General features: G+C 36.5%; 1 protein-coding gene across 5 annotated transcripts in view; it reads left to right on the top strand.

Annotated features, from left to right (window-relative positions):
- Positions 1 to 13,784, top strand: part of PARD3B (par-3 family cell polarity regulator beta) — a 1,103,682-nt gene that overhangs the window by 694,874 nt on the left and 395,024 nt on the right. For 4 of the 5 annotated variants that reach the window (XM_003925625.4, XM_074399194.1, XM_074399195.1 and 1 more), the window contains exon 16: positions 5,577 to 5,621. The exons of the other annotated variant lie outside the window; for it this stretch is intronic. In XM_003925625.4, the coding sequence (XP_003925674.3) occupies positions 5,577 to 5,621 (45 nt within the window). The remainder of the gene's footprint in view (positions 1 to 5,576; positions 5,622 to 13,784) is intronic. 5 annotated transcript variants of the gene reach the window in all.

Genomic DNA, 13,784 nt, shown 5'->3' with positions numbered 1-13,784 from the left:
GTGTAAAAGACTACGATTGTATCACATTTTAGAGCACTTCTTTGCATCAAAGTGTCTCAATGTGAAGTAGTGAGAATCTGAACATATTTGCATATTCCCCATTCATGATATAGTGTTGGCATTCTAAAAAAGAGTAACTGTAGCTCACAGCAGTTTTTATATGAAGAGATTTGTACATGATAGCAATATACCATCTTCTGTCAGCATAAGAAGAGCATCTGGGGCCCATTAACTCACCAAATCTGCCACTGTTCTGCAAATTTTTATTAAGCAAGTGTAGTCCCTAATAGTCACTTACGTTATAGAGTGCGTATCAAATGCTATCAATAAGCAAGGGGATTGTTTTCTCTCAATGAGAATGCATTTGAAGTGTGTAAGAAGGCTTGACAAAAGAATAAAACACTTTAAGTGATCACTATATTAATACAAATGTATCCTACTGGGAAGCCAATGTGTGTAAGTATTATGTGCACTTTGATGTTTGCCACTAACTAGTTCTCAGAGTGCCATCTTTTTCTCAGATGTTTTCTCTGTATTTTCTCTCTCTCAGTTCTAATGATGAACTGGTTGAAATTAAGTGAAATTAAGTGAAAAAAAAAAACATACCGTTTATGCTTTTTTAAAAGATGTCATTGGTGTTGGGCAGTTCTAATTAGCCTCAAAGACTTATAACTAGGAGAACTAGAAACATAGGCCACCAATATTCTTGGTGCTGTATTTCTCAGACAAGTCTTCCTGAATCAGAGAACATACCAGGATATTAACAAGCATCCAAGCCAAAGAGTGTTCTCTTTATTAAGCACCTTATGATAATTAAGTAAAATAATGTACATCAATCTTGAATATGAGGAAGCATGAGGATAGGGTAGAAATACTAGAAATAAATCCAAAGAAAGATCAAGACAAGGCTGTCCACAGTACCCTCTAAGTGTGTAATAACGGTTATAATGAAGTCACAGTTGTAAAAATATCTATGAATTGCAGCTTTATAAACCTGAATGCATCACTGGTGTCTCTTCAATTACTGTAACATCCATTTTAAGATAATCAAGAGCAAGTAGTACCAGTCCTTGGGTAAAACTGAAAGATAAGAAAGGGAATGAAATAACCTATAAACACTTTTATTAAAAAAAAAAAAAAGAAGAAGAAGAAGAAAGAAAAGGAGAAAAAAATCTTTCATCAGAACTAGAGCAAGGAACTTAGACTCTTGCTCAGTCAACAATCTCTTACTTGATGCTTTTAATACTTTACTGTTTTGGAGTCAAAGACCTTTGCCACACCAGGCCCATTTGTTTTTCAATCTCTTGTAAATAAGTCCTTTGTTTAAAATGACACACCTGTCATTTTTCATATCACTGTTATTCCAATCACTGTGCTAAATATTATGCCATGAAACTACTAGACTTAAGCTTCATCCCCCAGAGATAACTTTAATAGTAGCTTTAAGGTAATGTGAGTTATAAAGGAAGTTGGGTATTAATTATAACACTTGCCATTTAAAAAAAAAAAAAAAAAACAACTTGGTGGCATGTGTAATTTTACCTCATTTTCTCATTTGCTACTGTTATTTAAATTACTTCCCAGCACTAAGCATGTGTATAAAAGATGATTGTTCCAAATTTAACCTTTTAAATAAAATGTATTCTATTAATTAAGTCATTACAGTTCCCTCTCTTTTCCATTATGTTTATTCATTTATCTTCTGTCCTAAAGATAGACATCTGTGTTAGTGAATATTTTGGAGAAAGGCCTCTAATTTTTATGCCTATCACCCATTTGGATTTCCTACAATGTTTTAAAAATAGTTTATATTAGTGTTCGAGAGAATTTCAAATTGTCAATTAAAATAATGATAAGTATAAGAAGTAATAGACATTATTCAGCCAAAGAGTTAAGAAGATGATTTGTTAAGCCTAATTTGGCCCAGGAATTTGCAAGTGCTTAAATCAGCTTAGGTTTTTTCTTTTTTTTTGAAATGGGGTCTCACTCTGTCGCCAGGGCTGGAGTGCAATGGTGTGATCTTGGCTGACTGCAACCTCAGCCTCTCAGGTTCAAGCGATTCTCCTGCCTCAGCCCCCCGAATAGGTGGGATTATAGGCCCATCACTATGTCCAGCTAATTTTTTGTATTTTTAGTAGAGATGGGGATTCACCCTGTTGGCCAGGCTGCTCTTAAACCCCTGACCTTGTGATTTGCCCACCTTGGCCTCCTAAAGTGCTGGGATTACAGGCATGAGCCACCACGCCCAGCCAATCAACTTAGATATTTAAAAAGATAAAAAAACAAAACAGCAAAAGCCTTACCTTTATATGAATCCCTTCTTCTGAATAACTATACATAATGAAACTGTACAGTCTCCTGTACTTTTGTTGCCTTTCTTCCACTGCAGGATGATTTAGGAGCCAGGTAAACTGGTAGGTCATAGCTGTTGCAGATGTGGAATTATCCATGCAGTAACAATGTAAAAGTACCTAGTGCCCTGCTGAAACATAGTATGCTCTCGATTATTTTCTCTCTTTAGTTCTTTATAAGCTTGAGCAAATTAAATCATAAACCCCACACCCATCATCAAACACACCACCTTTACCACTCTCACAGCTTCCATTTATCAAATGTTTTCATTTATTGAGAATTATATGTCTGTAACTGTGCAAAGTGCTTTCGTACATTTTTTTCATTTAGTTGCCACAACTCTCTGTGTACTGTTTTTTCCCCCATTTCTCATATGGGAAAACTAAAGCTAAAAAGAGCTTATTGGTCAGACATGGTGGCTCATGCCTGTAATCCCAGCACTTTGAGAGGCTGAGGCAGGAGGATCACCTGAGGGTGGGAGTTCAAGACCACCAGACCAACATGGAGAAACCTCATCTCTACTAAAATTACAAAATTAGCCAGGTGTGATGGCACATGCCTGTAATCCCAACCCCTTGGGAGCTTGGGGCAGAAGAATGGCTTGAACCTGAGAGGCAGAGGTTGCAGTGAGCCGAGATTGTGCCATCATGCCATTGCACTCCAGCCTGGGCAACGAAAGTGAAACACCATCTCAAAAAATAAATAAATAAATAAATAAAGAGCTTGTAACTTACCTGGTAATGCTGGCATTCAACCCACATCTGTCTTATTACTAGCTATGATGTTAGTCTCTCTATTTTGTTTCCCATAAATAATGATGACAGTAGTTCACATTTATTAGGCACTTACTCTATGGTCTTCTAAGTACCTTGCATATATTTATTTGCACATGTAATCATCACCACAAATCCATGGGGTAAACAATATTATCCTTTTATGATGAGACAGGAGCAGAAAGTTAAAATGATTTGTACAAAATTATTGTTTCCAAACAGGGATTCCAATTCAGAAATATTATTCCTCATCTGTGGAATGAGAATGGATATTTTAGCTTGAAACCATCAGAATCATCAATTTTAAAACATGTTAAACAAAACTGTAGCTAACATTTGTTGAGATTGGTCACCACAGAAAGATAGCTATTAATAGCATATATTCAAATAAAGAGGGTAGTTTTCTAGCAAGTAGTTGTTTGTGTTATCTTATATTCCTGCTACCAATCATTCTTTGGGTTTCTCAGGTAGTGACTCTTCCGTGATACTTATCACAAGTGAAATGGAGTGGTTAAGAGTGCCATGTTTAAGTTTTGGCTTCTTCGTTTACAAGATGTTTGTCAGTTTCTTTATCTGTAACATCAGGTTAGTAATAATAGTACTTATCTTTCCAGGTCATTGTGAGAACTGAATGAATGAACAGATACAAAATGCATAGCATAAAACCTGCATATTACAAGTTCTCAGTAAATTTTAGCTGCTATTGTTATTTTTAATCATTATCATTTTTTTCCTAATATTTTTCTACTTATACTGTAGATTGAGTCTATGTAAGTGTTTTTAGACCTGAGGAAGACAGATTTTGGCTCACGACTGGTACCTTATAAATACTTACCTCCCAAATGGAAATAAAACAGTATGTCTAACAATATTTTTAAGCAGTTGGGAGCAGAACAATCACAGATATATAGTGCTTCTATCTAGAAAATAAAGAAATAGCTTAGAAAAGGAAGGCCAAGTGGGAGTGGGAAGATTATGTATAGTAACTGGGTCAATTAAGATTGAATATTGTGGGCAGAGAAAGAAAGGGACATGTTACTCTGAGATCAATCTAGTTTTAGGCAAAATGGAAGAGAACCTCCTTGTTAGCAAATTTCCCCTCGCCCTGCTTCAACCCTCGAGACCAGAGTTTTATGTACTAACATAGTTTTATGTACTAACACAGCTGGCTTCAAATGCATGGCATCGCTTCCTCAAGCACCAGGACAACTGACCTGAGCCACCGTGGCTCCCCTACATTTTTTTTTTTTTTTTTTTGGTCTTGTTTACTTCTTAAATGTTTGGCAGAATTCACCACTGCAGCCAGCTGGGCCTAGAGTTTTGTTTGTGGGAAAGTTTTACTTATAAACACATTTTTTTCAAAAAATTACTATGGGGGTACTCATATTATCTAATTCTTCCTGTATAGGCTTCATTAATTTTTGTCTTTTAAAAATGAATCCATTTCACCAGAGCTCTGTTAATCTAGAGGTAGTTTTTTCCCCACTGTTGAGGCAAGATCTGTCTTCGTATTCTGACAGATGCCCCTCAGTGATGAAATTTTCCACTCTGGTTCTTGGAAATAGGCATGATTCCCAGCCCTATGTGAACTTTGGATGCTGTTCTCGTTCCAATTTGGGGTGAACTCTTGGGGCAATTTTCTTAGCACACATGAGATCTTCAGTATTTAACTAAATGTATGAGGAGATTTTCTGAAGATAGTATTGCTCTTTCCTCTCTGGTTCTCCGCTCTGCACCTCTGTCTGCCTTGGTTCCGAGGGATGCCCAGCACCGTGTCCTCAAGCTGGGGACACCACTGGGTTTTGTGTGGATTCTGTGTCTCTCCTGCACAGCTTCCTGGAGGCTTTCTTCAGAGAATATACTTGGGCAGTTGTGGAGTTCACATCATTTATCTTCCATCTCTTGGGGTCACTGCCTTTTGTTGCCTAATGTCTAATCTGTTGACTGTCATTATTTCTTGTTTTGTCTAGTTTGTAAAATTGTTTCAGGGAGATCACAAATCTGTTCCCTTTTACTCTATTCTGACTAGATACAGAAGCCTAATTCTTAAGTATTAAATATACACACAGACACATATATGTATTACTGCTATGCTGAAAGAATTTCATTGTATTATACATCTGTACACATCTCTGGGTCTATGAATTTAGTTTCTCCTCTTGTAAACGTGGAAGCAACAACCCAGTTAAAATAACTGAAAGTATTGAAAATTAAAAGAAAATGAAGTTACATTCATTAAAGATCATATAAACATATATTTATTCATAGCTGTCTTCAAGATGTCTACCAATAAAAGTGAGGTACCCTGGGGTAGGCTGGAAGAAACAATATTTCTCAAATCTCTGCCAGTAAAAGATTTAACTGATTATGAATCTGTATTAATTTATTGTTTAAAAATTGTCTGATTTACAAGCAGGTCTGATCTTTGTCTGTTTTATTTCTTCTCCTCAGTGCCAGATGAAAGTAAGGTTCACTCACTGGCTGGACACAAATCGGGTAAGAAATTCCTTGTAACTGACTTTATATTTCCCTTCCTGGAAATCACTGGCTGTGTTTTAGTAGCAATTGGAACCTGTTTCTATCTACTAGTCATTGAAAGGCTTTCTAATTAATACATGAGATGTCTCTGACTTCCACAAAGATGAATTACTGTTTGGCTGTGTGTATAGTGGCCTAATATATGCTGACTCAGAATGTTTTGGAGGAAAGAATAAAGATTTCCAAAAAAGTAGATAAAACCAAAAACCTTAAACTTGTACTCCAGCTGAACACTTAAAAAAAATTTCAAGAAAACCCAAGAAAGTTCAAGATTCTTTCCCATGATGACTTTCACATTAAAGTGACTGGACAAAGAATTCCAGAATAAGAAAGATGTGGTCATTTTTTTCTCCTCAAAAAAGAATAGGATTTTTTTCTTTTTTTTCTTCATGTCATCAAAATGGATTGTTCTAAGGATGTATCCATTATTTTTTTTTAGAGACATGAATTAGCTCCTTGTATATTCTCTAGAAAGTCTACAAAAGTTTCTCAGGATCTCTTAGGTCTTTATCATGTGTGAATTACCTTCACTCCTAAAATCCAAGCTATTTCTTCATTGCCAAGTAGACTGCCTTCTATTCCTTTTTCCTTCCTCCATACCATTTATTCACATTAGTGGAAAACATTTAAAGCTATTAAGCTACAAATAGTGGAGTAATCCTTTTCCTCTAGGGGCACATTATTTTGGAGGGGAAACATCCATTTTGCTCTTAGCATTGCCCCTCCAAACAACAGAAGGATTGTGATTTGCTGTCATCCCTCCATTGGTAAAACAAAGAAGTCTTTCCTATCACCAAGTGTCTCCTGTGTTTATGTGCCAATTATGTTTTCAGCAGTAAGTGGCCTTGATGCCTCATTACCTCCATCATGTTCTAGGGTAGGATTATGATTTCTTTTTCTTTCTTCTTTCTTCAGATTCTGTTTTGATAACAACAGGGAAGGGCTGGTTCACAACTCTTAGATTTCTTTTTCTTGTATCCCCTAATAAAGACCCTAGGAGGTTAGATGACTATGAAGAAGAGATTTCTGTGGGAGTGGTAAATTGCCACATGCTGCTTGTTCCCAACATCCCCCTCCCCTAAATTCTCTATTGCTGAACATATTTTAGGAGCCTCAGAAGGAAGTTTTTATGACCAGGGAACTGCAAGGATAATCTATAATATCTTCATCTTAAATGGATGCTAATGCTTGAACTTCTCTTACGCATATTATTGTAATATCTGAAGATGAAAAACCTTTCCTATGTACTGGGCTAAGATTCAAGACAAAAAGTTGAAGCCCTTTTTCATAATGTTTACCAATTTGGTTTTTGAAAATGAGCAAACAAAATACTTTCTGCCTTTTTCCAGGAAATCAAATCTTACTCTAATCTTAATTTCCAAGCCCACTGCTATTAGCTGACAATTAAAAGTTTGTCACTCTTTGAGAACATTTTCATCTTTATATATTGCCATAATATTTTATGTAACTTTGAATGATCTGTCTTTGCATAGTGTGATATAAAAACATTAAGAGCTATGCTAAGTGAAAAGCTTGGAATAATAACTTTCCAAAAGAGTTTTAGTCAAAAATGGCAGAATTTTAAAGCCTGTCATGCAGGTTCATTGTAAATTCCATGTAGCAACTTTACTTTAGCTTATAGAAATGGTTCCAACAGTCTTTATGTCACATGAACCACACTGTTTAAATATATCTGTTATTTTAAAGAATATTTCTGTTATTAATGTACTGTTATTACAACATGCACTATTCTTACATTTATAAGTACTATTATAACATATCACTACATCAGGTTTTTCACTGGGCGTCTGTTGAAATGCTGAAGAATAACCAGACACTTGATAACTTTGGAACAAAAGTGGCCTGCAATGAAGAGTGCTACACAATCACCGAAAATCACATACTTTAGAGTCGCGTGAAATGAGAGCATCCTGTAAAACATTAGAAACAGTTCTGAAAAAGCACAGAGCAGCGTTAGAGGAAAATATTCAACTAAGGTCCAATGTATACACTCTAAGAATATACCCTTCCCCATTTTGTTTTGTTTCCTTGTTTGTTTGTTTGTTTTTGAGACAGAATCTCCATCTATCACCCACCCAGGCTGGAGTGCAGTAGCATGATCACAGCTCACCGCAGCCTGGACTTCCCTGGCTCAGGCGATCCTTCCATCTCAGCTTCCCAGATAGCTGGAACTATAGGCGTGTGCCACCATGCCCACCTAATATTTATTTATTTAGAAATAGGATTTCACCACATTGCCCAGGCTAGCCTCAAACTCCTAGGCTCAAGCAATCCTCCCACCTTAGCTTCCTAAAGTGCTGGAATTACAGGTGTGAGCCACAGAGCCTGGCTGCTCCCTCAATTTTTTACATTTCTTTCTTTTGGAAAACTAATCTTGAATTATAATGATCCTCAGGAACTCATCCCTCACGTAAAACATAGCTCCCCTCTGTGTATTGCATTTAGGTGAAGGGATGTCTCATTGGGATTTGTTGGTGGTGATAGAGGTGGTAGGAGTAGCAGCAGCAGAGGTTTCAGGGTTCTCTTGTAGTAACAACTCTTTCCGTTACAAAATCATTTTTTAAATTATCTAATATATAACTACAATCTCAGTTGGCTACAGGTCATCTGCGACCACTAAGGTTGTATTTTAACTTGTAAATCTCTACTTGTCTCACCATTATTAGAAGGAATCACTTAACTTCCTTTTGTTATAATATTGTCTCCTTTCCCAAATTCTTTCTTCAGAATATTTAGGTTAAAAATATGATTTTTTTTTTCTAAGAAGAGTCACTTGCTCTTTCTCTTCATAGAAATGTGAGCAGCTTTTATACCATCCAAGACCAACAGGAAGTTAAACGAATTAAATTGTATATACTGACCTAAATCTATCATTTATCCTCTTATTCGAGATGACATTCAACATTTTAATAACTTCATCTGAATTAAAATTTCTTGAGTCAGCTACTTAGCCTGTAAAGAGCCATTTCATGCCAAGTCCCGTCTGTTGGTCCAGCTTGGGTACCTCCCAAATTTCTGACAATATTTTTGGCACCCCTTTCCTTGGCTTAATTTTTAAATGGTTGATACTTCAGAGCTCAGATCCAATCAAAGGCCCGGGTGAAATATATCTTTCTAACATTTTTGGCCCAAAATGTAGTATTCCCCTTACCCCATCTAGAATTAATCCAGTATTCTTGAGATTTCTCTAAGGACCTATTTCAGGGGCTTCATCAAAAGGGCATCGAGTCTCATCACCTTGGCAAGGAAGAGAGCAGGATAATTCCCCTGTTTCTGAGTTGGTAAATCCTCCTCCACTTATGAGAGATATGGTAAGACCTGCCCAGAGAAGTTAAAAATAAAACGTCCTTTGTTTGGTTCTTTGAAGAAAAATCAAAAGTGTCATAGAGCCTTGAAAAACCAAAAATGTCTTTAACTTCTTTCCTTGTTTCATTAATTGAACTCTGACAAAATTCAAATTCTGGCAATGCCTGGAGCAAAAAACAAAAACAATCAAAAAACCTGGAAAAATACGTGTTTTAACAACAACAACAACAAATTTTTAAATGACTTAAATATTCTGAGGGAACATTAGAATCCAGAGAAAATGACATCAGATTTATCACAGCATTTTTTTTATTATGATGATTTAATTTTGGTTATACTCAGGGTCTTAAAGTATGTTTGAGAAGGAATTCTTTCTTATTTTCTTCCTGTTGACTAAACTGACACCTCAACCCATAGTTTAATGTTCTTTTACGTTCAGACAGAAAGGGCTTATAAATTTTACTTTTTTTAGTGTCTTCTTTTTTATTTTTTTTTTGTTTTGATTTACTGCTTGGAACTGTTTTAATATGTATTGACTGTCTGCAGAGATCTTTGCTGACCCAGCTCTTTAAGATGATGCAGTACTGAAGAAAACCGACGAGTTCTTCTTTATGAGCTCTGACATATTAATTAGCAAAATGGACTAAAAAGCTTGGCTATTTCTGTTTTAATTTCTTATATTCTTAAACACCTGTCCATATAGCTGTAAAACAGGCAAGTCTGTGAAAGTAATGGTTGGCAGCAAGTCCAGACCTTATCTGAGACAAGTTTATCAATTAATGAGCAAGTATTCATTAACAATCTAGGGGGCTTTTTCTATGTGAGGCCACTAAGTATGTTTGGTATCCTAACACAGTTTGATGAAAAAGACGGAAGCTCAGGGAATTTAAATACTTGATCTCATCTGGGCATAGTGGCTTATGCCTGTAATCCCAGCACTTTGGGATTTAAGGATCACAAGGTCAAGATATTGAGACCATCTTGGCCAACATGGAGAAACCCCATCTCTACTAAAAATACAAAAATTAGCTGGACATGGTGGCCCATGCCTGTAATCCCAGCTACCCTGAAAGCAAAGGCAAGAGAATCGCTTGAACCCCAGAGGTGGAGGTTGCAGTGAGCCAAGATCACACCACTGCAATCCAGCCTGGGTAACAGAGCATGACTCCATCTAAAAACAACAACAACAGCAAAAATACTTGATCTCTCAGCTGGTAACTATTGGGGTTAGGATATGAACCCCAATAGTTAGATTTTCTCTAAATGCAATGTGTATAAACCTCAAATCTAGAGTGTTCAAATGTGGCCTAAGAAATTTCTAGATCTTTGCAAAAGAACAGAGCTTTTAAAACCACAGGGTGATTGGATAGTCACTTTAATACAAGAGCAATGAGTTATTAAATGACATTTCATAAATTGTGTTGAGTCTTATTCCAGACATTTATAAAATATTAAAATTGAAATTTGCATTTACATTTTGGAACACCAATTATGGCCATTTAAAATATATTTGCATCTTCTAATTGGATTGCAAATTTTTATGACTTTTTATGGTTATTATTGATGAGGAGCTAAAATTTTCTAGTTAGTTGTTAGTGTACTTGAACTCTGTTTCTTTCCTCATCGACGCATTAAGATATGACAGCATGGTTCTAACTTTGGACAAACATCTTTATTGGATACTTCCTAAGATTTTCTTGTTTGTTATGTTGGATAAATATAGCTTTAGACACAAAAAAATATACATTTCTCACATGATAGAGCCTTAGTTTACATTTCCAAGGGATTCAGGAAGTTGTCATAAAGAATTTAGCAATATGTCCAGAGTTCTTCCTATACAAGATTGATTATAAAATAACCCTGATATTTCCACATTTGCAAAAAAAAATTATTAAATAATGTCTCTAAAATGAATCAAACTAAATTAGAAGCAAATGTATCAGTCTTTTTAATAAAATTATTTCATCCTCAAAAGTGGAGCAGATTTATGCATCTGTGAAATTCTTGAATAAATAAAGAGACAACATATCTTTCTGAATCAAATTTCAAAATAAATTATTTTGGCTCCACTCATGTTTATTAAATGCCCACTCTGAAACAGATACTGTGTTAAGTGCTAGAGATACTAAGTAAAATGAGACATGTTTTCAGCCTTAAAAAATGTTTATGATATGGTAGGGGAGAAAGAATACAAATGCGTAATTCAATATTTGATATCTTTGTGCTAAAGAGTTCAATGCAGAAACCTCACAGGAGAAATATTGCTTAATTTCATTTGGAATTGGGGATGGCTGTCAGGTTTCAGAGAGGATGTTCTTCCACAGCAGAATCTGAAAGCAAAATAGAAATTGGAAATATAGAAAAGGGTCAATGAGCAAACACATTTCAGGCATGTGGAAACTTCTGAGAACATGAAACATTATGGTATATTTAAGAAACTTCAAGCAATTCAATGTGGCAGCAGTACAAAGGGAAAGTGACAAGATACCAAGTTGAGCCAAGTAGGCAGAGATTAGACCAGTAGGCTCCCACCAAATGAAAGAGTGTCATTTTATCCTATAGGCTTAGGTAATCTAAACAGATTAAAGAAAAGAGGTCACTTTTATATCCTAGTAATATCAATCTTTTGGTTGTAGGAACCTGAAGGGACCAAAAAAAAAAAAAAAAAGGAGAGAGAAACTATTGTAATAGTTCAGATAAGAGATGATGTTGGCATGTCATTGACTAACAATGGAAGGGAAAGGAAAAGTATGAAATATTTAGGCAATAAAGCCATATTTTTTTTTAAAGTTAAACTTAGTAGATGAGTAAAAAAGAGTATCCAACTTGATTGCCATTGTACTTGTCAGCTATCACTACAACTATGCTGTGTAATAAAACCAATAGGAAACATTTTTTTTTATTGATCACATATCTCCAGGTGTAATGGAATTTGCTGATAGTTTCAGTGTTTGGGTTTAGCTCCAACCTACAGGTTAGGACCAGCTTTTCTGCATGTGTCCACCAGCGATTTACTGAGGCATTTACTTTTTGATAACAAGAGTGAGAAGATAGAGACAGGGTAGATAGACACTTAAGAGTGAAGTGTATTAACATGAAGGCTCTGGCTGCCCTCCGTAAGGGAGGCCACAGAGCTGATGGAACTGATGGAGGAACTGCTGAGACTGTGGGTCAGTGCTAACACACCCATGGCCATATGCTTCATCTTCTTGGCCTTGGCTGGGCTAGTAGGCGGGAAGCCAACATGAATCACTTTGTGGATGGATGCGAAGAGACCAGACTTGGGTGGGCACTGGAATTACCTGGGCAAGCAGTAGAGACTCATGCTGCTGTCATGGCCCCACAGCCCAGAGCCGCCCCTGCCTCCTCTGCCTCTTCAGAGCCCAGCAGAGAGAGAGAAAGAGATGCCTCCTTGGGGTCCCATTACCCATACTCCAAGGTGGAAATCTCCCAGTTGGATAGATGATGAAGGTGGTAGAGGGCAAGGTTGAGTGGGAATAGAAGGAAGAGTGACAGGCTAGCATGACTGTGCAGGAGCAGGATTCCATATGAGCAGAGTACAGCAAGTGAAAATGAGAAATAAGGAGGAAGTGGGGTCTCCTCCTAACCCTGATCTTCATGATATGGGTATGAAAAGCTACAATTGAGAGAGCTGCTGAGAAGTAGAATTTGTAGTGGATAACTATATTTCAGTTAAGGCAAAAAAGAAAAAAAAAAAGGTGGTTTGAAAGAAGAGGTTGAAAATGAACAGTACTGTCAACCGTGGAAAGATAGTTGGACTCAAGAAGGCAAGGGGGAAGGGTCTGGGATGGAGGGGAAAAGTAGGACAGCAAGTCACGTTGGAAGACACACAGAATGGTATCATAAGGCTAGCAGCACAGGAAAGAGCAGGTGACTGGGTCTCATATCTTGGAAGTGACTGAGGTCAGCAGCAGTGATGAGGTTGCATAAATGGCTTTGCAGTTGTCAAGAGAATATGTCCTAACTTGGGTCACTTTAGACTCAGTGGTGGCCTGGATGAATTATTCCTTTTTATTATTATACTTTAAATTCTGGGCACTGTTTACAATAGTAAAGACTTGGAACCAACCTAAATGCCCATCAGTGATAGACTGAACAAAGGATTATTCCTTTTAAATATTTCTGGTATCTGATGAATGAGGAGATCAAGAATTTGCAGGAGAAAATCATCCCAGGTTTATAGAAGGTTGGAAAAGATGCCTAATTTTCACTAGGAATGGGAGGTGAAACAAGCATAGATGGTCTTTCTAGAAACTTAGCATTAATAGAAAAGAGAGAGATATATCTAGAGGAAACAAGAAAAGTTGTTTTCATTGTTCTATTTTATTAATGAGAAACACTGAATCACATTTATAGACTGAAAGAAAAGTGTTATTTGTAAGAAGAAGAAGGATTAAGAAAGAAGAAATTGCTTAAGGAATTGGATTAAGAGTGTAGCTTTGTAGTAGTTATCCTTGGTAAGGATGAGTGTTGGGTGTAGGGAAAGTGGTAGGGATGCCCATGTTATAGACAAATTTGTAGGTCGAGGGGGAATTAAAGATGTTAATGGTCTCAATTTTCTAGATGATGTCATGTCTGTATATAATGACATTATAGGGTTGACAACAGTCTGCCAAAGAAAACAAGAAACACTATAGATAATAAGTAATGCATACTGGAATATGTTCAAGTCACTGAATCAAAATTGGTTGGAAAATTATGAAAAAATGTTTCACACACATACCCGGACACATCCATACACACTATAGTCAAGGGTCTGGTTGTGGATGAACT

The sequence above is a fragment of the Saimiri boliviensis genome, chromosome 5 (assembly GCF_048565385.1).
Source record: "Saimiri boliviensis isolate mSaiBol1 chromosome 5, mSaiBol1.pri, whole genome shotgun sequence".
Classification (NCBI taxonomy): Eukaryota; Metazoa; Chordata; class Mammalia; order Primates; family Cebidae; genus Saimiri; species Saimiri boliviensis.
The sequence above is the reverse complement of the archived record's forward strand: the minus strand, read 5'-3'. Positions and strand labels throughout refer to the sequence as shown.